Source organism: Oryctolagus cuniculus, chromosome 5 (assembly GCF_051225735.1).
Source record: "Oryctolagus cuniculus isolate XC-2025 breed Fujian yellow rabbit chromosome 5, ASM5122573v1, whole genome shotgun sequence".
Classification (NCBI taxonomy): domain Eukaryota; kingdom Metazoa; phylum Chordata; class Mammalia; order Lagomorpha; family Leporidae; genus Oryctolagus; species Oryctolagus cuniculus.
The window spans coordinates 22825059-22848969 of NC_142871.1; the positions used below are offsets into that span (position 1 = coordinate 22825059).

At 40.4% G+C, this 23911-nt stretch overlaps 1 protein-coding gene across 2 annotated transcripts in view; it reads left to right on the plus strand.

The window, feature by feature from the left end:
• Positions 1-23911, plus strand: part of EPM2A (EPM2A glucan phosphatase, laforin) — a 286591-nt gene that overhangs the window by 243572 nt on the left and 19108 nt on the right. Inside the window, exons 3-4 of one of the 2 annotated variants that reach the window (XM_089332588.1) lie at positions 5150-5251; positions 10879-11052. In XM_089332588.1, coding sequence (XP_089188714.1) covers positions 5150-5225 — 76 coding nt within the window. In that variant the 3' untranslated portion in view covers positions 5226-5251; positions 10879-11052. Of the gene's footprint in view, positions 1-5149; positions 5252-10878; positions 11053-23911 lie in introns of those variants that run through there. The other variant, XM_089332589.1, reaches the window with a different exon arrangement.

Here is a 23911-nt window from a genome sequence, read left to right on the forward strand (position 1 = left end):
AGCCATGGCCTTGTGCAAGGCATATTTAATTTAAATAAAGGCCTGTTTGGCCACTTGGATCCGTGCCAAAATATGGGAATCTGGGATCTGGACATCTGGGGGTCTTTTATCAGTTGGTATAAAGGATGGGCTATTTCCTCATATGCAGGGATATGGAGTTGATGGAATCCTGTGACTCCAAGGAGACTCTAAGCTGTTCAAGGATTTTAGGAAGTGGAAAGGAAGGTGGACACAGACTTGTGTCTGTCTTCTTCTAGTGCCCAAGTTGCTTCAAGTCAGGTTAAGCCTAGATAATTAAGGAAGTCTGACAGAGTTAGGTTTTAGATTTTGAAATGTTTTAGCCTCTTTATTTTGCCAGAAAATTGAGATGGGCCTTGCTCCCTCTTGGAAACCCACCACTATTTGTGAGCAGAGGAGGATGTCATCTGCATACTGTAGTTGATAGTGGCCTCAGGATAGGCAAACTGACAGCTCTTTGGACAAATCCTGTCCAAGCAAGTGGGGACTATCTAAAGATGCTTGTGGCAACCCAGTCAAGGACTGAGAGGACTGAGTTGAGGGGTCTTTAAAAGCAAACAAATACTGGGAGTCAGAGTGTAAGAGTATTAAGAAAATCCTTTAAATATAAAACTGTAAGCAATTTAGTACCTTCTGAAGTTTGGGACAGTAAAGAATTAAGGACCACTGGGTGAGGGGGATCAGGGCCTTATTAAAGGGAAAGGAGATCCTGTACTAGATTCCGCTCTCCATTTGGTTTTTGGACCCCTAATATTGGAGTTTTACAGGGACTATTGCATGGCTTTAGAAGTTCCTATGGCTTTAAATTGTCTCATGGCTTTTAACCTTTGCCAGGTCTTTAGCTTTATTGATATTATTTGATATTTGAATTATTTGATATTTGACGTTACTTAGTGATATTGTTTTTGATGGGGAAAAGAGGAAAGATCTTTAAGATGAATCTGTACTGGTTGGGCAGATATTGCTCAGTCAATATTTCCTTGGGTTGTCCAAACCTCTTGATTAATATCTGTATCAATTAGAGTAAGGTATAACAATTGCTGATGTCAATTAGGCTCTCATCTGGACTAAGATATCTCTCCCTAGAATGTCTGTTAGGCTCTCTGGTATGATCAGATAGGCATGTGTAAAAACAAGTTATTCTAGTTACAGCTTTGGGTTTGGTGAAATATCTAAGTAGGGGCTTTCCTGACCCAACTCTCAAGGTGATACTAAGGAAAGAGGGGAGAAGGGATTTTTGAGAAGGGCAGACAGATGGCTTCAGTGTCTAGGAGGGCATTTCTGTTTGAAGGTTAAGACCACCTAGGACACCTGAATGCTGATGGTCTGGGTGATAGGAGCCTGTAGGAAAATCCCTTGTCCCTTTTAGGACTTTTGGGTAAAATGAAGAAGGAGACCTGACACTAGAGGCTTCAGTCCTCAGGGGTGGTTAATCCTCCAGTGATCCCCACTGCAAATAGGACAGGCTGTGGGGGTTTTCTCTGGCCACATTCCTTTTTGAAATGCCCCACCTACCACAGTCACAGCATTCTGGAGACCCCTGGGGAGACCCTCAGTTCGGTGGTTGTAAAGTCATTACCAGAGCTGTGATCATTTTCTTATCCCTTTTCTGTCATTATTGGGTTCCTGCCTTGTCTCAATTATAAAAGACCAAAGTGGCCACCTTCAGGAGTTTCTCTAATGTATTCTCAGTTCCATCAGCCTGTTTTTAAAGATTTTTCTAAAAATCTATGACTGACTAATAAACTTATCCTTTTAAATTGCCTGCCCCTCTACTGAGTTGGGAGATAGGAAGGTATGTTCCACTAAAGTAGCTTTCAGTCTCTCTAAAAAGGAAGATGGATTTTCCTCAGGGTCCTTGTGTATCATAGATAATTTGGAGTAATTTCAGGACTTGCTCATATTCCTTCTTAGTCCCTCTAAGACACAAGCAACGAAACATTTTCATTTCCATTTATCTACAGGGTCATCTTGTGTCCCTTAAGGGTGAAGTGTTTTTTTTTTTTTAACTGAAAAACAGGCTATTTTCCTGTAGGATATAATAGTTCCTGGCCTCCCTGATCAGGAAAGGATGAAAATCTCATATAAAGTTCATCCCCCAAGATTTCTGCAGCTTGGAGATCAGCCTTTTTAGAAAAATCAATTTTTTAAAAGAATTTTATTCTCCATTAGGGTCTGATTTAGGAGTAACATTATATGTTTCCAGCTGAGTTCTTATACCTGGGACAACCTTGGAAAGCCTTGATATATCTGTCAGGATCCTCTGAAAAACTGCTCAAGTCCCCCTCTATCTGTCTAAGATCCTGCAGGGAAAAGGAGCCCTGGACACAAGTAGTGCTATCAAATCCTCCAGACACCTTATGGAGGAATAAAATAGAAATTTGCAATTGGGAGTTCTGTTTGCTATCAGGTAGTCGTGGATGATGGGGTCAGGAGGGAACAAGTAGGGAGAGGGATTGGTACAGCATGTGTGGCAGGCTCTGCAGTGAGCAGAGGGAGAGGGGCAGCTGGAATCTTGCAGGAAACTGCTGCTAAAAGCATCAAGTCTATCTTACAGAATTGACAAAGGTTGGCTTATCTCACAGGGTAAAAATGTCTGAACATAAGGGATATAACAGATCTCAGACCATTTCTCTGTTCCACAACAGAATAAGCCTAGTTGGATTTGGTATCACAGTTAATGCTTACTTCTGGGGGACCAAGGTTCTCCATCATCCATCTTGTACCCTGGCCACTCCATGGTACAGAAAAAGACCAGCCATTTTTTCTTCAACGTTCGAGGGCCAGAGTGTTCCTGTGCCTGACGATGCACTCTAAAGGAATGCATGCTGAAGATGCTTTATTACTCTTCTGAAACAGGAAGACAAGAATCAAAGAATCCCTAGATTTCTGCCTCTGCCCTAGTGAGGTGTCCCTCAAGTTTGTAGGCTGTGGCAGCCTACCATCCTATAGCCAACAAGAGGGAGAAGCAAGAGAACAGGTGTACATATTCTTACTACATCTCCTTCCCTTCCTTGTGTCCTGGGGATCTTTGAAACTGTGGGTGCATGTGTGACCTGGCACTCATCATCGAGGAAGGTTAATCCAGTAGATGTAGTTTACCCTTACCTGTGCCTAGCTTTGACCCTTCCTTCTGCCACAACCTCCTTTTTTGATCCAAATCACCTGGCAATGCCTTTTTTAATGTTTAACTTGTTTGTCTACGTCTTTGTCAGTCCCTCGTTAAATAATCTGGCCTGCTCATTGAGCCTGCTGGCTTCGATAGGACCAAAGCAATATTTACCTTTGTTTTCATTAACTGTGGCCATGCAGCTGGAACTATATGCATGTGTGCCTTTCTCATGTCCATCAGGCAGTTCATTGTCCCTGATATGGAGGCCCCATCCAGAGTACAGACTCCCCATGGATATATTGCCCTAATACCTATGCAGATGGATGATATCTCTCAGAGGTTTTAACTCTTAGTTCCAGGACATCCTATGCAGGGGAGGGTTGAGATCAAGGATGGGAGCGTAGGAAGGGGAAGGGCAGCTAGGTTCTTGTCTCAATATTGACTGGGCCCTAGACACACATTGAAGGTGGAGGAGAGAGCACACATTCCTGTCACCCTCATCATCATGCCACCCAGCATAACTTGCAGGACAAACTGATATATCTGATATATCTAATATAAGGCCATGGTGAATGGTTCTACTCTGGAACCATGAGTCATTGACCCTAGAGCATAAAACATCATACTTTTATGTAAGTACAACATAAGTTTTGCATCATTTTATAACCTTCCAGTGCGTTTTATAATTTATTTAACTCCAACATTTTGACCAAAGTTTTGGGTCAAATCCAATCAAAGTTATAGTGATCATTAAAATAATTAAATATAGGCAGGCAATGCTAACTCCTTTAAGACTCAGTTCTAAGAAATTGAGACTCAGTAAAGAAAACAGAAAACAGATAAAACTTTACCTCAAGAAACATAAAATTTGTGTTACCTTGGTCAGTTAAAACAGCACAGAAAATCCTTGATTAAAAGGACTAGCACATAACATCAACATATGATTGCATTACTTACCAGCAACTAACTAAATAATGATACAAAGAGATTGAGAATCAGATAATCCTGTTGTCAAGAACTGGAAGAGTCATTGACAAAATGTAAGTTTCAGAGAAGGGAGAAAATACTTATGTTGAAAAATTGTTAATGGATTAAAGCTTCTGTCTTGATAGCTTAGATGGGGAACCTGTCTGGCCAGTAATAGTCAGAGGCATTCCTGCTCTCTTCCTGACATTTGAGACTGAGTGAGCAGGGGTAGTGAACAGGAAGGAAAGAGAGAGAGGGGTGCAGATTTTAGTTCAATACCCTAACAGGCAGTCTGAATTCAGATGCAATCAAGGAAATTTCAAGCAACACTAGGGATCTCTCCTGGCTAAAACCCCTCTTTTACTGCAAGACTTCATCCAGTATCATGCACTGGATAAATTTTTTTGAAAGGGAACTGAGGCAGAACAAGACCAACATTCCCATTGCTAAAGGGCAGAGAGGGTTAATCAGTTCTGCCCCAGCAAACCTACCTTTTGAGTCTTTAAGACCAGCTGGCTCTCAAATCACTTCTAACTGCCTGACAGAGTCCCAGTGGCTTTAATTGATAGTGTACTATGGCAGAGAACAAGGAACTCTGAAGAAGCAGCAGAGGCAGTCTGTCATGACTAGCCCTTCTAATGATCTTGGATGGATCCTCCAGAAATGTTGCCGGAACCTGTAATTCTAATTGCTCAGGTTTATATCTCTTGCCCAAGAAATTTTGCAGGTTTTCTTTCCACTGAGTTTTGTGAGATGTTACAGCTCTTTTAGATTATAATTCTTTCTGCCAGATTCATTGTCTCACATCCATGGGAAAGAGAGCAAAATAAAGGAGGATTATTGATGAAATAGTAGAGAAACTCCTACCAGTCATGAGGGGTGTTTAGAGGGCTATTGTCTACGGGTTTTCATAAGCTATAAAAGGGAAAACATTTTCGTAATTGGTCAAGGAGAGATATTGAGAAGTGATGGTTTTCATTGCTTAATTGGCTAAAAGTTAAGTCTCCAATCACAGAAGTCCTGCCCAAAAGCTTGTTGCTTGATTTTTCTCAGGTGCTCTGAGACTTATCTCCATATGGTGGAATGGAGTCCCATGATCTCTGTCTACCTAACCTGGATTCTCTCGTAACTAACATATTGAATCTACAAATTCCAGTAAGTATATCAATAAATTTACCTTGATATAACATCGTGATTTTTCTTTTCTGATCTGGTTTCATTTAGAATTCAGTCCCAGACAACTGTTGGGATTTTTTTTTTCTGATGTAGGTTGGCTGAATCCTTCAGTCATTTGACTTTATAACCTGGTTTGACTCTGCTTATGTGTCTGGGTTTGCTTGTGTCCACAGGCACCATGTGGTCCTGGGAGTAGGTCTTAAGAAATATCAGCATCTCCTTGCAAGGCAACTGCCTTTATTGATGTGAAGGTGACATTTTATTTTCATCAAGCATCCACATGTCCCTCTGTGGTTTTCATTTTCCTTGTAGTTTTTTGGGGTGTGTGTGTCCAGTTGTGGAAAACATGTTTTGAACAGAAATTGTGTATAATACTTTTAGGCTGAGGCACTTGAGAGTTGGTTTCAGAAATTCTCTCTCCCTCTTCCCATGCAAGAGTTGGCATGTGCTCCACCAATTCAGCTGCATAATCATCAAACTTTCACCAATCTGTTGATGGAGAATTTCCTGCCTATTGGCATTGAACATGGAGCATAGCAATGAAACACATTTGTGCTATGTTTACGCCCTGATGTTTTGTGGTCGTTTTTATTGCATCACAGTCCATTGTATTGTGATTAATCCAGTGAGGTCCTTACATGATTTTCCATTATGGGAATGGTAACCTAATTAGATAGGAGCTGAGGCTGATTTCTGCTGACAAATGAGGCCTGGTAGGTGCTTCTTTCCTGGAAACCACAGCTGATAATTTAAGTAAGCAGTTGGCCACTTGTATACCATGAATGATCGATATTTCATATTTTACTGGCAATGAACTCATTACCAGATTTAGATAAATAACCAAATTTAGGAAAATAACCCCAGGTGATTAAACTGGAAAGTGTGTTTCTTGAAATAAGTTTTGATGCCAAATATTTTTGATCAGGGAAATCAATCTTCATTTGAGGTATCCTGCTTGCAAAGAATTATGGAAGAGTCTGGGGGATAATTTCCAGGCTCCTGGAATATTTTATGTCATAGATTGTGTACCATCAGTATTTTGATAAGCATTTTTTTAAAAAAGTGCTGCATAAACTTAGACTCTCAGTTCCTGGTGTTTACTATCTTCATCAGGTTTCAGAACCACTATGAAAATCTTGTAGATAAAAAGTTTGATATTAAAAGAGTTATGTGTTTAGTAAAATGATTTATATGGAGAATGACATGCTTAGGATTACAACCATCTTTTTTAAGATTTATTTATTTATTTGTGAGGCAGACGTACAGGAGAGAGGGGGAGAGAAAAAGCGGTCTTCAATCTGCTGGTTCACTCTCCAAATGGCCTCATTGGCTGGAATTGAGCCAATCTGAAGCCAGGAACTAGGAGCTTCTTCTGGGTCTCTCAGTTCAAGACTTGGGCCATCTTCTGCTGTTTTCCCAGGTCATTAGCAGGGAGCTGATAGGAAGTGGAGCACCTGGCATTCGAACTGGTGCCCATATGGGATGCCAGAACCACAGGTGGAGGCTTAGCATACTACACCATAGCACTGGCCCTGATTATAACAATCTTATACTCACTACATCTGGAGAGCAATAGTCTTGCTTTATTCAACTTCAAGTTTGCCGTACACTAATAGTGTTTGAAACATAATAGATGTTCCTTAAATTTTTATTCTGTGACTTGTGGGGAGCAACTCGGACTAGACTAAGTTACTGGAATTAAGACTTATTCTATGCATCTGCTCCCCCACAATATGGCGCTGAGAAAGGAGTAAAAACAGCTTCTACACAGCTGCCTCCAGTTCAACCAATAAACTGTAGGACCTGCTCCTGATTGGAGGAGAGCAGCGTACTCGGCGTGTGGGTAGCAGAGTTGGGATTGGTGGAAGAGGACTATAAAGGAGGAGAGAGACAACATGCACCAGGAACATCTAGGGGGAACATCTATCTGAAGGAACACCTGTGCAGCCCCTGAGAGAGCCGGCCGGCGGTGTGCCGCTCCCCCGCGGAAGTGGGGAAAGTCGCAGGGGGAACCGCCCTTCCACGGAGGTGGAAGGGACGGTAGCCAACCCAGGAAGAACCAGCAGCAAACCCGGGGAGGGCCGAGCAGACGAAAGAACAGCGCAGGGTCCTGTGTCGTTCCTCCATGAAGAGGGGGAGCGACATGACTGAAGAGGTCAGTGTGTATTTCAGGAGTGTAGTTCAAAAATATATATAAAAAGACTACTATGCGGGCCGGTTCAATGGCTCACTTGGTTAATCCTCCATCTGTGGTGCCGGCATCCCATATGGGCGCCAGGTTCTAGTCCCGGTTGCTTCTCTTCCAGTCCAGCTCTCTGCTGTGGCCCGGGAAGGTAGTGGAGGATGGCCCAAGTGCTTGGGCCCTGCACCTGCATGGGAGATCAGAAGGAAGCACCTGGCTCCTGGCTTCGGATTGGCACTGCTTTGACTCCAAGCTACTCCACTTCTCATCCATTTCCTTGCTAATGTGCTCAAGTACTTGAGTTGCTGTCATCAACATGGGAGATCCAGATGGAGCGCCTGGCTTTAGCCTGGCCCAGCCTGCCTCATCTTGGCCCAGTCTGGCCCAGCCCTACCTGTTGGGGACATCTGGGAAGTGAAGTAGCAGATGGAAGATATTTCTCTGTCTCCCTGCCCCCATCCCAGTTCTCCCTTTTTGTTACTCTGTCTCTCAAATCAATCAATCAGTGTTCAGGAAAAAGATAACTTTAGAGGAATATGTGGGAAGTTGAGAACGGCTTGTAGCCAGGCTGATGATCCAAGGAAAAGCGAGGTCACAGAGAGCCATGGAGGCTTCTCTGATGTGACCGGGCCTCAGTCCATGGTTCCATGCTCACCAGCTCTTTGTAATGACTATGATGACTAACTAAATGTGTTTACCTCTGAAGTCTTAATGTGTTGACATTTGAGACTGGGTGGGCTTTGGGAAGCTACTTAGATCTGAGAGTGGAATCCTTATGAATTGGTGTTTGTGTAGAGGGGATGCTGGGGACTGTTCATGCTCTCTTTCTGCTGTGAGGACACTACAAGAAGTGAACTGCCTGAATCCAGAAGAGGGTTATCCCAAAGACTCTACCCTGCTAGAAACCTGATTTTGGATGTCCAGCCTCCAGAACTCTGAGAAACAGGTTTCTGTTGTTCTAAAACCAGTTAGGCTATGTCTATTTGCTAGAGCTGACCAACTGACTAGGTCAACCCCCTTTTACCCATTGTAAAATTTAGAGTGCCAATTATGGAAAGTAAATGAAAGTAAAATATCAGTAATGTACATTTTAAATTTCAACATATACATAATATAAAAGACAAGTAGAACAATGTTTATTTTGAAAATCAAAACATTAATATATGATATATATTGATATATAGTATATATAATATACATATTGATATATATGCTATATATAGTCATGCATTTTATTATAGTTCAGTTATTTTTGCGTACTTGCATATTTGTATCAACCAATTTAAAATTCACTTATTCAAAATGATACAGATTTGAAAAATCCTTCTATAGATGATATACAACCATTGGAAAAGTTTTTTTAATATTTATTTTTACTTATTTGATAGAGATAGACAGATGATAGATATAAATAGATAGATAGATAGATAGATAGAGAATCTTCTATCTGCTGGTTCACTTCCAAAATGGGTGCAATGACAAGGGCTGTGTAAGGCCTAAGTCAGGAGCCTGGAACTCCATCTGGATATAACACATCATTGGCAGGAGCTCAAGCACGTGGGCCATTCTCTGCTGCTTTCTCAGGCACATTAGCAGGTTGGTGGTTGGAAGTAGAGTTGCCAGGACCCAAACTGGTGCTCTGATATGGTACACTGATGACACAGTGGCTGCTTAGTCAATTGTGCTGCAACACTGGCCACAACTAGAAAAGCTTTTAAAACGTTTTTGCCTTTAAGGTTTCTATTTTAAAATGGTTTTGAAAATACAGAAAAGTATAAAGAAAAGTTCATGGATACATGTAGATTTAAGAATTTTTAACATTTTTCCATGTTTTCTTCACATGTAAATGTGATCTATAAACATAAAAATATTCTATTTTATTGAAAGCAGAAATGGATATATTAATATATAATGTGGAATTTATGACAAATATAAGGGTATATTATTAAGTGAGAAGTTTAATTCAATGAAGACATCTATAGATATCTATACTAAATAACATGGCACCTACAACATTTTTATATTTCATATATATTTTTATTTCCATATACGAGAGAAAGTATGTAGTATTTATTTCTCTCTGTGTCTGGCTTGTTTTATTCAGCATAATAATCTCCAATACTGTTCATTTGTGTTATAAATATCAAGATTTCATTTTTTTTTGACAGGCAGAGTTAGACAGTGAGAGAGAGAGACAGAGAGAAAGGTCTTCCTTTTTCCGTTGGTTCACCCCACAATGGCCGCTACTGCCAGCGCATTGTGGCCGGCGTGCCGTGCCGATCCGAAGCCAAGAGCAAGGTACTTCCTCCTGGTTTCCCATGTGGGTGCAGGGCCCAAGCACCTGGGCCATCCTCCACTGCCCTCCCGGGCCACAGCAGGGAGCTGGACTGGAAGAGGGGCAACTGGGACAGAATCCAGAGCCCCGACCGGGACTAGAACCCTGTGTGCCGGCACCACAGGCAGAGGATTAGCCTAGTGAGCTGCGGTGCAGGCCAAGTTTTCATTGTTTAATCTGTACATCCATTGATTGATATCTAGATTAATTCCATATCTTTACTGGTATTTCTTTTGTATGCTGACTTTACTTCATTTGAATGCATTCCCAGAAGTAGTATAGCTGGGGTATGTTGTAGGTGTAGTTTCAGTTTTTTGAGGAATCTCTATATAGTTTTCCATATGACTGTACTAATTTGCATTCCCTGCAACAGTGAATTAAGGTTCCCCTTTCTCCTTCTTGTTATTTTTTGACTTTTTGTCAATAGCCATTCTAAGTGGAGTCAAAAGACCCCTATTTGTGGCTATAATTGGCTTTAAACTGAGGACAGGTTTACATGATCAGTCAGCATAAATTTTAGATAGAATAAGTCTAGAGATGGCATGGTATGGAAATTTGAGGGCCGGCGCCGCGGCTCACTAGGCTAATCCTCCGCCTAGCGGCGCCGGCACACCGGGTTCTAGTCCCGGTCGGGGCGCCGGATTCTGTCCCTGTCACTCCTCTTCCTGTCCAGCCCTCTGCTGTGGCCAGGGAGTGCAGTGGAGGATGGCCCAAGTGCTTGGGCCCTGCACCCCATGGGAGACCAGGAAAAGCACCTGGCTCCTGGCTCCTGCCATCGGATGAGCGCGGTGGGCTGGCCGCAGCGCGCCGGCCGCGGCGGCCATTGGAGGGTGAACCAATGGCAAAGGAAGACCTTTCTCTGTCTCTCTCTCTCACTGTCCACTCTGCCTGTCAAAAAAAAAAAAAAAAAAAATTGAGACAGAGTGTGTAAGAGACTGGGACAGAGAGACTTAATGCCCACTGAATGCTCATTGTTCCTCTCATTTCCCTAGGTTAGGGACTGATTATTTCTGGCCGATTTTGTCACTTCCAGGCACAGTCATAGAAAGTTGAAAAAAGTTTGTCATCCTATCTCTTTCTTTTCCACAGAGCAATGGTGAGTGCTGCTGTGGAGATGGTAACCTCTAAACCAGAAGCAGCCTGCATTTTTGACCCAAAATATGGAGGACAGTGACAATGAGAAATTGATTCATTCCCATTGGGCTTGCTGCCCTAGAGAAATATTCTTTTAATTTTTAAACCACTAAGATTTGGAGCTTAACCTCTTAGCATGGCCTAGGACTAACTGATTAATAAAATCAACTTAAAACAAAAATAGTGATGCATGGTAGGGTTTCAAGTGAGATGAAATCTTAGCAAAATATTTTATGGATTTGAAAGAAGTTTTTGATTAGTTACAGGGCTAAGGATTGGGGCAGATAGCTGTTTGTAACTGTTAGACTTAAGCAACTACATGACCTGATGCCACAAAAATCAAAATACAGAGTATAATATGGTATTAAATGAAATTGCAATTTTAATTGGTAAAAGTGCTCTGCATAGTATCAACTGCATAGTAATTCAAATATTTCTTTTTTTCAATTTAAATAGTTTTATATGCATATAAGAAATTTGGCAAAAGTCTCATTTTCCTTAAAATTTTCAAGAATGCTATTAGAAACTAATAATTATTCTTTTCGAATATATATGGACAAATCATTCTAAAATAAAATCATTGTAATGCCAACCTAAATTTTAAGTGTCTGTGTCTTTACCACGCTCAACAGTTTCTCTTAACAGGAACATATTGGCCATCGAAGGACAGTCCACATGCTTTTGAGGTGTCCACAGCAAGCATCCTGGACTCTTGTCCTTCTGATCCTATTTCACAGAATCAGGAGCTGTAGAGTGGGCTCATTTGAAACAAGATCAGAAATGGGCTGGTCCTCATGGATTCCTTGATCTAATCTAATCCATCCTAATTGGACATACAGAGATCCACCTGGCTCATCACCAGTAGATTTGTGGGATGTAGATACAACCCCTCATAGCAGGGTCTTCTATTTCTCCACGTTTGTTGTTGTTGTTCCTTTATGTGTTTCAGATCACATTATATGTTCAATTTTGAAACTCATCACTAAGTTTTTCAAAATAAATACTTTCTATTGCTGTTGCATTTTTAATTAATAGCTTTAATTTATAGCTAGGGATTATTCTTTTTTTTTTTAAAGATTTATTTTTCACTTGAAATTAAGAGTTACACAGAGAGAGGAGAGGCAGAGAGAGAAAGAGAGGTCTTTCATCAGATGGTTCACTCCCCAGTTGGCCACAGCGGCTGGAATTGCACCAATCTGAAGCCAGGAGCCAGAAACTTCTTCCAGGTCTCCCACGTGAGTGCAGGGCCCAAGGACTTGGGCCATCTTCTACTGCTTCCCCAGGCCATAGCAGAGAGCTGGATCAGAAGAGGAACAGCCAGGACTAGAACTGGTGCCCAAATGGGATGCCGGTGCCTCAGACTAGGGCGTTAACCCTCTGCACCACAGCACCGGCCCATAGCTAGGGATTATTCTACCTTGTGAATATACACTCATTTGTATTTACTTTCCTGAACTTTTAGACTTCCAGGTATTATTGTATTTTACTATTGTTAATCATGAAATAATGCTTATGACACATGAAGTAATGAAGAAAATACCTTTGTATTAAAGACTTTTGTTTTTCCTTGAGATTATTTCTTTGCAGAAAAATGTCATTTAGTGGAATTCTGGATCAAAGAATAAAGCTATTAAATAATTGTGGAAATTTCTTTTCATAAGTGATCTTAAATTGTGTATGCCAAAATCTCTGATTAGATTCCTCTATTCAAACAATAAGGTCATTAAAATAATATTAATGATGATAATTTAATTGTAGCATTCTATTAATATTATTTTGATAATCATGGAGGTCATTTAAAGGGTACAAAACAAAAATATAATGGTTTCATGGCTCTAATTTACCCTTACAAGACTCAGAAAATTTTTAAAAAAGCAGATTCATATACATTCATATATATATGTTTATGTGTGTATATATATATATATATGAACATACATATATATTTATTGAGAGAGAGACAAGGAGAGAGAAAGCATGTATTACAGTGCAGTTCTTTGTACTATTCTTGCAGCTTTTATATAAATCTGAAATCATTTAAAATAAAAATTACAAAAGCAAATACTACATAAAAAACTCTCACATTAAGGCTTTCCACTTTTCATTTTTTCCTTAATTTTGCTTTAATACTGGAATATATTTAATAAATTTTTAAAGATTTATTTTATTTATTTGAAAGGCAGAGTTACAGAGAGAGGTAAAGACAGAGAGAGAGGTCTTCCATCTGCTGGTTCACTCCCCAGATGGCCAGAATGGCCAGAGCTGCGCTGATCCAAAGCCAGGAGCCAGGAGCTTCTCCCAGGTCTCCCACATGGGTGCAGGGGCCCAAAGACTTGGGCCATCTTCTACTGCTTTCCCAGGCCACAGCAGAGAGCTGGATCAGAAAAAGAGTAGCTGGGACTTGAACTGGCGCCCACATGGGATGCTGGCGCTTCAGGCTAGGACTTTAACCCACTGCACCATAGTGCCACCCACTATTTAATAATTTTAATAGAAAGAACAGATGATAGTCTGCAGATAACGTTTTTATTTATAAATGATATGCTGCCTTGGTTATAGGAACATCACCATAAAACATTTAAATGGGATGTGGCAATGTTGAAGCTAAAATTAATAGTCCTTTCTTTTAGAATCAGTGCTCCACAGGCTAATTATGCATTCAGACTCATTTTAAAGCAGATTCATAATAAATATTACTTACCATGAAATTTGCATTAAAATCATTGTTCAATTCTATATAATAATTATTCAGTGAAATCGTGAAGACCTTAAGATGTAAATTTTCTTATTGATTTTCCCATTGAATTTAAATCAAACAAATTTATTAATAATCACAGTTTATGTAGGATTCACTGAGCTTTGTTAAGCACTTTCAATTTGCTAAGTGCTACATACATGACAGAAGACAATCACTGTTTATTTTCAAGGTGCTTTCCAAAAATAGAATAATGAAGACAGCTTGAGCAAGGCTGACACTGTGCTGGGTTTTAATAAAGCTGCCACTCCTCTCCTCCTTATTCCAGATGGGGAGGAGAGGGAAGCTGACTTGAGTTGCCCGGGGAGGTGGGAAGAGAGTGCAGGTGAGTGAGCAAGTGTGCAGCTCCTCCAGTACGCAGCTTCCTCAGCTGTCATTTCTTCTACAGGAAAGTCGTTTATTTGGGGCTATGCAGTCATTCAGAGGAGACTTCTCAGTGACTCACCTCGGGATGACTTTGCAAAAGCAAGGAACTCTGGCAGTGAGGCAAGCTGGGGTTGGCCTTGGCAGAGCTGCATGGCAGATGGCAGCCATGGGAGGCAAGATGCTTGACTGTACTCAGTTTGGCTTTCAACCCGGACTGCAAGAAGATGCTCAAATATCGAGGCATTCCTGATCCTTTCTCAGCACTCTGTTCTTTAGCTTGAAACCTACTCCAAAGGGTTTTTTTCTCCTGAAAAATATCATTCACAGTTGCCTTTCCTTTGGTTGACTCCCAGAGGTTCAGCTCTGTGCTTTCTACGACTCTTAAACTCTTGCCTTTGCCTGTATCCATGGCTTTTCCTCCTTGCTCACGGGCATTTCTCTCAGTGCTCAACCGGATAGTGAAAGCACCTTTTCTACTGTTCTCTAGTGTTTCATACCAGTGCTTTAGAGTTCAGTTGTGAAAGTTTCAACTCCCAGATCTTTCTACTACTGCGCTTCTAAGACCTCATACAAGTACTTAGATTCTTTTAGATTGAGCCTTCTCATATATAAAATGAGAATAATGATAACAAATGCCACTTCCACTTGTACTGTCCCTTTAAAGATCTTGGACTTGGGAGTCTGGAATGATCAAAAGGAAATTAACATGGAAATTATTTGGAAATTTTATTAGTTTCATTATATTTACTAGAAGATAGGGAATATATCAGGGCTAGTCCAGGAGAAGAAACATTTCATAGGCTCTGTGTAGATGCTACCAAATATAACAGTCTTCTTCACTCCAACTATGTCGTAAGATGCATTCTATGAATAAATGCAGCCCAGTGGGAAATCATCCCTCCAGATTCTCCAGAGTAAACTTCAGTGGTGTGCCCTGAAACAGGCATGGGTATCACCTCAACTTTATAATCAGTGGGAGTGGTGGCAATGGCGCTGAGTTCTACCAGAGGGCCACAGAATATTACAGAGAAGAAAGATTCAGGAAACAGAAAAACAAAGTGAGGCAACAAAATGACAAGTAGAGAGATCCTGTGACCATTCAAGGCTATACCACTTTGTGTTTCTTATACAGCCTTCTGTGGTGCCCCAGGAATGCCACCAGATATGATATTTAACACAAAGGAAACTTTCTATATTTTTTTCAGGGTTATTCCAAATTCATTTGAATTTTAGAACTTGTAATTATTATTATTACTCAGTAGTAGTAGGAGTCTAAATCTTCATATCACAAAATGCTCTGATATCTCTTTGTAAATGTTAGGGGAAAATCATACATGCTTGGTACATTCAAGTGTTCAGAAAATATTAGTTGTTATTGTTACAAATATAATATGCCCCATTGCATACTGCCAAGGATGAAACAAAGCTCCTTTGAATGCTTGATAAACCTAGTGTTCTCTAGTTCTAGTTTCCTCAGTGTTGGTCTGATAAATATATAGCACTGGGGCTGGTGCTGTGGCACAGCCATGGCCTGCAGATCTGGCATCCCATAGGAGCATTGGTTAAATTCCCAGCTGTTCTACTTACAATCCAGCTTCCTACTAATGCACCTAGAAAAGCAACAGAGGATGGCCCAGGTCCTTGGGCCCCTGCACTCACGTGGGAGACTCTGAAGAAGCTCCTGGCTCCTGGTTTCAGCCTGGCCCAGCCCTGGCCATTGCAGCCATTTCCCCAAACGAATGAATCAATGGATGGAAGATCTCTCTCTCTCTCTCTCTCTCTCTCTCTCTCTCTCCCCTTTTCTCCCTCTCTCCCATCCAAGCACTAACCAGGCCCAACCCTGCTTAGCTTCTTAGATCAGACAAGATTAGGCCCATTCAGGATGGCATGGACACAGACTCTTCCCCACTACCCCTGCCCCCAACAATGTCTCTGTTTCTCTCTCTGTAACTCTGTCTTTCAAATAAATCATCTTTTTTTAAAAAAAGAAACTAATAAATAGCATTTACATATCTAACCTACATGGCATTTCCTACAAACCAAACCTGAGTCACCCTAGTCATCAGTCTAGCTCACTAACCTTGAACTGCCAAGAAATATGGTGCAACCACATATTAATTTTACACTGTGGATGCCTTCAGTAAAGTCAATATACTCTGTTTCTCCTTTTTGCTGATTTCTTCAAAGGGTAGAAGAAGAGGTAAGCATGCTTTCTGTGTTTCTAAGCCTAATTGGAGTCTCCAGTTGTTAGAAGGGACAGAAACAGTCAAAATAAACTGTGAGCAAGTAATTATTGAAGATAAATGTCTAGCTGTACACTTGATTCAGCTGTAGTTGAAGGCCATTTTCTCCCATGCCAGGGAGAAATTTATTAGCTTTGTTCGTCCTCAGAATATAGGAGCATGGGGGAAGGCTTTAGAAATATTTTACTATGAGGTCTGTGGATCTCAGGGACAAGGGGGTTTCATGAGTAAATTTGGATCCAAATCCATAGGAACTTCCAACACAATGCTCTTATGCGCCTCCTTTCCCTTTGTGTACTGACTGACCTGGTAAATGCTACTACACTACTTAGGGTAGAACAGGAGAGGGATGGGTTAGAAGCCCTGCAAGTCCTTGCTGATGGACAATGCTGTTCCGCTTGCCTGAGTGCGATTCTCACCCTCTCAGATAGATCACGAGCCTCTTCCACTGCTCAGATTGTGCAGCTGAAGGTACAGCTTCTAAGTAGCTTCCTTTTGGCAGTTTTCCTATCCCTACTGGGGATGTGGTATCAAAATGCAAGCTGCGGAAAATCAAATGAAATCACATTTACATGTTCTAGAATCAAGGCTCTGTCACTCCTTCATTTACTTCACCCAAAGGGCTTTGATGAGGGATGTTTTGATGATGATTTCTCTGAACAGTTGGAGCATCACATAAATGATTGTTCTGTAGCTTTCAATAAGATTCTGTCATACCATCTCACAAGCTCTTTTTAACCAAAGCTCTAATTACTAAAATTGTTATATAAACAGATGTCTGTTACACCAAAGTCTAGTTTTCTTGCAACTATAATTTTTCTGAGTTCATATGCCAGTGGGCTAAAAGAAACACTGTTCGATGTTACCAAGGAATGTTTTTATAGAGTGATGTGTGCACAAAGGTGGTTATCATCCAGGCTCCCTTTGCCTGCACACTCCAAGTAACAGGAAGAAAGGATTCAGAAGACAAAGCACTCTACAGGCCTGGCTTGATCCCATGTGGAAATCTCTATCTTGGTTAAGCGAATTCCTTTCCAAAGGTACACACATCTGTCCATGGCTCCCTTCTAACCAAGATGAAGACTAAAATTTGTCTTTGTAGAGTTTTATTTAATTGTGAAAGTGGTAAAGCACAATTGATGGTCTTCCATGAAGCAAGACTCATTATCTCGAAATCCGCTGAGCTAACACTAATTTATTCATGCATGCATGAGCAACACAAGCTTTTCTGAGTATCTATTATATACCACGCAGCATTTTTCTGCCCATACAGAATGCTAAATAGAAGCAGACTTGAATGTTGCCCTCAAGAAACTTATAGTCTAGTTGGGGAGACAATTAATGGCAAAAGTTGACCAATAAAGGCCTAGTAAACTTACAATTTGAAAGTATAGGTATTTAGGAGTACATAGAAGAACTAAAGAGGATCCTGCCAGGAAATAATCTTTGAACATAGTCTATATAATGTATAGGGCAGAACAGGTAAATGAAACAGCACATTATGTTTTGTGACCCTAAAAAATATCAATCTGGTTGGAACTCCAAGAGTGGGGGGAAGTAAAATGAGAAAGGAGGAAGGAGCAAGGGGACACTGTGAAGTCTTTTGCATGCCACATTCGGTTTTTCCCCTTCATGTTGACAGCAATGAGAGAACATTACTCATTTTATTCAGAAAATACATAAGATAATATTGTGTTTTTAAAATTCAATCTGGCTATAGAGTGACAAGTTAGCAGAAGTGTCAAAGGAAGATGGGAAATACCAGTTGGGAGAAGTTCTATCGTGTGATTTTTGTGGAAGAGAAGATTGGAGTTTGAACTAGGTCTTGGTAATGAGAGACACTGACTTTGGTGCTGTTTGGAGGATAAGGTCCAGAGGTGAGTATCCTCAGCACCTCCAAGAGCAAGTAGCCAGGCAAATCCTCTTTTAGGACACTCCACCTTCATCTCTACAGCTGGCACTCTGTAGCTTCATAGCACAGGGGACCCTCATGCTCAGTTTGGAATTCTAAGTCCTGCTGTATCTACTGTGCTAGCCCACACGTTAAGATACTGAGAAACTGAACCCTTTTGAGGTTCCCTAAGATGAAATGTAGTGACTTCTTGGCCCCAAAGCTGTGAGCTTCCCTAAAAGTATCCCATGCTACCAGTTCCTCTAGTCTCAGAGGAAAATGCGTCCCTACTTGCTCAAAGTTAACCTGGGCTGCTGCATCCCGGATCTCTTCCCGCTCCTGGATCCAAGCCCTTCTATGGGTAGTGTCCACTCTGCCCACTTCCTTCCCGGCTCACTTCTTTATGAAGTGTCCCTTAGCAGGTGCCCTGTGCTACACTTCTGCAAGGCCAGGCCAAGAACCCAGACTTTGTGTCTGCACTTTCTTGCTTCACTACTCCCTCCCATTCAGTTGCTTGCCACTTCAATAATGATCTCACAGATTCCACATCAGGGTCATGATAATCAGAGTGAGTTTTAGAACAATTTCTTAGCAGTGTTTGATGTCACTCACTACTTTGTCTTTGGTTTCCCATGATGCTACTTTTGTCTATATATTTCTTTTCTGGTTATTCCTTCTCAGGCTTTTGGGATCCTAGTGTTCCCTAGGTTGGACCCTCATATGTGGATGATAGTTAATGGGAATTTCTAGACTCTTTAATGTTCAGTGATGCTCATTTTTTAAAATTTTTTTAAAGATTTTATTTATTTATTTGAGAGGTAGAGTTATAGACAGTGAGAGGGAGAAACAGAGAGAAAGGTCTTCTGTCCATTGGTTCACTCCCCAAATGGCCACAATGGCTGGAGCTGTGCCGATCTGAAGCCAGTAGCCAGGTGCTTCTTCACAGTCTCCTAAATGGGTGCAGGGGCCCAAGGACTTGGGCCGTCCTCCACTGTTCTCCTAGGCTACAGCAGCGAGCTGGATCGGAAGAGGAGCAGCCAGAAAGTAGAACTGGTACCCATATGGGATGCTGGCGCTGCTGGCGGAGAATTAGGCTACTGTACCACAGTGCTGGCCCCAGTGCTGTTCATTTTTAATGTCATGACACCTAAACATGAATACCAAAACAAAGCAAAAAGAGTAAAAATAAAACACACAAACTCTTATCTCATATATGAGGGGTCTTCCAAAAGTTTAAGGAAAATATGTTATATAAAATCTGTGCATGGATTTCAAAATTTTTTCACCAAAGTAAACTTATCTTTTAATTACACTTTTCTATGAACTTTAAAAAGTGCCCTAATATTTTTAAGTGATGATTATATAAAGTGAACTGTCTTAGTCCTCATCACTGAATATATTTAAGCAGATTATAGACATTTGTGACTTGAGGGAACTGATTCTCATAGAGAGAGAGTATGAACATTGAACACGGGGATACAATTGAATTAAACTTGCTTTTAGACGTCACCTAACCTGAAATCTGATGACTGAAGTAATGCTTATGTGGGCATGGCAAATGCAAAACATTTTGTTTTTTTCATATTTATTTTTATTAATCCTTTGAGCAATCCTAAAATGTAGGTAGTATGTCTGTTTTTTGTATGCATTAAGATATTAAGATAATCAAAACATTAATTTATTTGTATATAAACACATAAAAGACTATAAATAGCCAAGCTGAGATTTGGAGATTTTTATCTTCTGATTCCAAATCCCATACCTTTCACATGATAACACATGATTCTTTGATGTCTATAAATGTTATTTCTTCAATAAGATTATCTTAATGAGAATGTAAAACATAGATGTTTAAATTTTAAGTGCAAGGACCATTCTATATTTCAAGAGACTTTAGCTTGTAAAAACATTAGGGGTGCTCTTTTAGGAAAATATTACGGCCGGTGCCGCGGCTCACTAGGCTAATCCTCCGTCCTGCGGCGCTGGCTCACCAGGTTCTAGTCCCGGTTGGGGTGCCAGATTCTGTCCCGGTTGCCCCTCTTCCAGGACAGCTCTCTGCTGTGGCCCGGGAGTGCAGTGGAGGATGGCCCAAGTCCTTGGGCCCTGCACCCCATGGGAGACCAGGAGAAGCACCTGGCTCCTGCCATCGGATCAGCACGGTGCGCCGGCCGCAGCGCGCCGGCCGCGGCGGCCATTGGAGGGTGAACCAACGGCAAAGGAAGACCTTTCTCTCTGTCTCTCTCTCTCACTGTCCACTCTGCCTGTCAAAAAAAAAAAAAGAAAAGAAAAGAAAAGAAAAATATTACAAAATCATAAAGATATTTGCTAAAGTTTGGCAGGAGTCAATGTACTTGAGGGACCTGAAGCTTAGACCTGACTAAATCTATTACAAGAGTAAATAATTGCCACTTACACCAAGTTCTCTATATCCTAAATTATTCCAGAAAACAGCAGAAATCCCATTGACTGTTCAGAAAGACCATAACCATTTCATCTGTTTCTGAATAGGAGCATACAATTTTGATGGTTTCTGAAGGAACCAGACTGTTCATCTAAAAGCAGAAGCCTAGACGTTGTTTACATCAATGGAATAGATTTATTTATTTTTTAAATTTTCCAGTGCCCTGTAAGGTATGGACTTCTCATTAATGAAATGCATTTCTCCATTTAACTCTTTCATTTGTTTCTCCCTCTCAGACAGATTTTAGAGGTGCAGGTAGAGCCATTGTTGCTGTTAAGGTAGTTTCTAAGAGGCAGGCTTCTAAGGAGCGGAGGTCATTCTTGGATGTGATGGGACACCTGAAGAACAAGTTAGAGATGAAGGATTTTATCATGTTGTTGACTGAGGTGGCATGAAAATAAATGAAGTACAAAGCACAGAAATTACTAAGAAGTTGGTATTGTCAAGACTGTTGTGTCGGAATCTGTCTTCAGGCATCCTACTTTACCATTGCACCTTGTTCTTGACTAATATGCAATTATTCATGTTTCTATGGAGTTCTGATCTAAAGTCATCCTGTAAAATAGCAACAAATTTTATCCCTGGATTATTCACTTCTTTCATAGCCCTTTTAAAATTCACTTTTAGGTAAGAGAATGAATAAAATCATGCCACCAAGTCATATTTTAGTCTTCAGAAAAATGGTGAATTGATCATTTATTTGCCTCCTTAAGTCATAATCTCAAAATCAGGAGGCTAATAAAAAGTCACTCATGTTTACAGCTTTGTTTTAAGGGAGAGGTAACCAAAACCAAGTTAGCTATTATTTCTCAATAAATGTGAAGAAATTTACTTCCATTTGTAGTTAAAAAGTGAGGGGTCTACCTGTGTTTGTTGAGATGAGTGACACTGCAAGGGTTCAGATATAGACTAGTGAGGTACTGGGCTCAGATGCTACAAGAAAGTGTTCAGTCACCTGATAATCGATTTCACTGAATGGTCTTTGAAGCAACTTTCAACTCTAGGAGACAGCTTTAAATAACAATAACTCTTTCATGCTAAGAGACCCTGCTTTGACTTTCTATTTTTAAGTAAAGGAAAACCTTGATGAACTTATCATTTTTCCTTTCCTCCTCTAACATTGTGCCAGTGCCTTACCTATAGATAGAAAACGAATTGATGAGGACAGTTTTCTCCAAGAGAATGATAGATCCTAAAGCGTGTGTCTGGACAGCAAACACAGACTTATTTCTTATGGAGTTGTCCACGCATTGCCAAGTAACTCATCCCTACATTTATTTTCACACTTGCCCTTGAAGCTGTTCTTTAAGCCACAGTACAAAGAAGAAAGGACAGCTATAATTTAAGACATAAACAATCAATGTAACAAACAAAAAATATGGATGAGTGACACATGCAGAGCTGCAAGCTGACTGTAGTTGTTAATGCTGATTTAGAACAAGAAGATGCATAAAGCAAAATGGGCTCTTGTATTTTCTGTCACCCAGATCCAGTAAATTTTTCCTTTAACTAACTGGCTGTCATTTTTTTTTCCTGAACAAAGCCTTTTTACCAAGTAAGGTGAAATTTTCATGAATTATGCTTACTGATGGGCTGCCGATCCTCATTTTGTCCATAGAAATATTATATAGAGTTTTTTTTATTTATACTAGTAACAATTACTGTTATTTAAAATATTAGAGGCTCTTTACTGGTATATGTTGACCACCTTTTTACAAGCCTGTAATGAAAAGTACATTAAGGAAAAAGAGCTGCATTTAAAAAATGTGTCACATATTCTAAGCACTCAGAGTGATCATTATACTTGCCATGTTGAAGACACTTTTAACTTCATTTTAAACGATTGTATTTTTCATCGTGATTTCTTTTAAGCCTTAATAATAAGGTGGGACAATCGCTGAATGGTATTCTGTTAAATGATATTATTCATTATTATTAGCTCAGCAAATAGTGCTACTTGAAATCATAGGGAATCTGAAATTATCATTTGCAAATGTGCACTGCTTTATTTTCCAGGAGAAAATGCAAATGTGTACGCATAAAAATCCAGGAACTCTGACAGCTGGCTGTTTATAGTTCCCTTGAGGGAAAGAGGAGGGGAAATATGTTTATCAGTTTTTATAGTGCCTTTTCTTATATGGAGTCTAAGTTTTTCTAGTGAGTCAGCATGAGATTTGTTTCTGAGAATTGCATTGCTCAGTGAATGACTGTGGTTTGCTTCTTATCTACTTATTCACCCAAATGTGTTGCTTTATGGTGTGCTTATATTATCCATGAAGAAATCGACTGATTTCAATTTAGAGACTGTATGCACACATTTTCTGTTTGAAAATTGATTGATCTTAATGTTTAAATTACCATTATCATGTACAAGTTATCATTGTTGTGTAATAATAAATTATCTCCAAACCTGGTGCCTTAAATCAATAGCATATGTTTAGTATGTCTCAGTTTCTTAATGTCATGAATTGGGGAGCAGCTGGCTGGGTCAGGGTTAGAGTCTGTTCAGAGACTGTAGCCAGGTTTGGCCAGGATGTAGTCATTTGAAGACTTGACTGGGGCTGGTTTTCATTAAAAGGAACTGCAAGAGCTGGCACTGTGGCATAGCAGGTAAAGCCTATGCCTGCAGTGCCAGCATCCCATATGGGCACCAGTTCGAGTTCTGGCTGCTTCAGTTCTGATCCCTGCTAATGACCTGGGAAAGCAGTGGAAGATGACCCAAGTCCCTGGGCCTCTGCACCCAAGTGGGAGACCTAGAAGAAGCTCCAGGCTCTTGGCTTCGGATTGGGTCAGCCCTGGCCATTGTGGTCATCTGGGGAGCGAACCGGATGGAAGACCTCGTTCTCTCTCTCTCTCTTTCAAATAAATACATATTTTTTTTTAAAAAAAGGAACTTCAAAAATCAGCTTTCCCAGGGAACATCCTTGATGAACTGACCCTAACATTTAATAATCCCATGAAAGATTTTTTTAATTGGCATGTTTTTCCTGAAATAACAATCTGTTTTATCCTTGAGCTGGTATGATATTTAGAAAAATTAATTTTGGATCTCCCCTGTGGCAGTATGACAAAACAAATTTTCTGAAGAATTTCCAGGTTAAAAAACAAACAAGTAAAACCAGCTTCTGTCTGGATGAAATATGCTTTTTAGTTCATTTCCAGTATCAAAGTAAGAAGTAAAGGAAATCTTCGGGGGCATTCTTTACTACTAGCCTAAGGATATAAAGCATTAAAGAATAAGAAGTTATCATAGAACTCCAAGGATGCCCTAA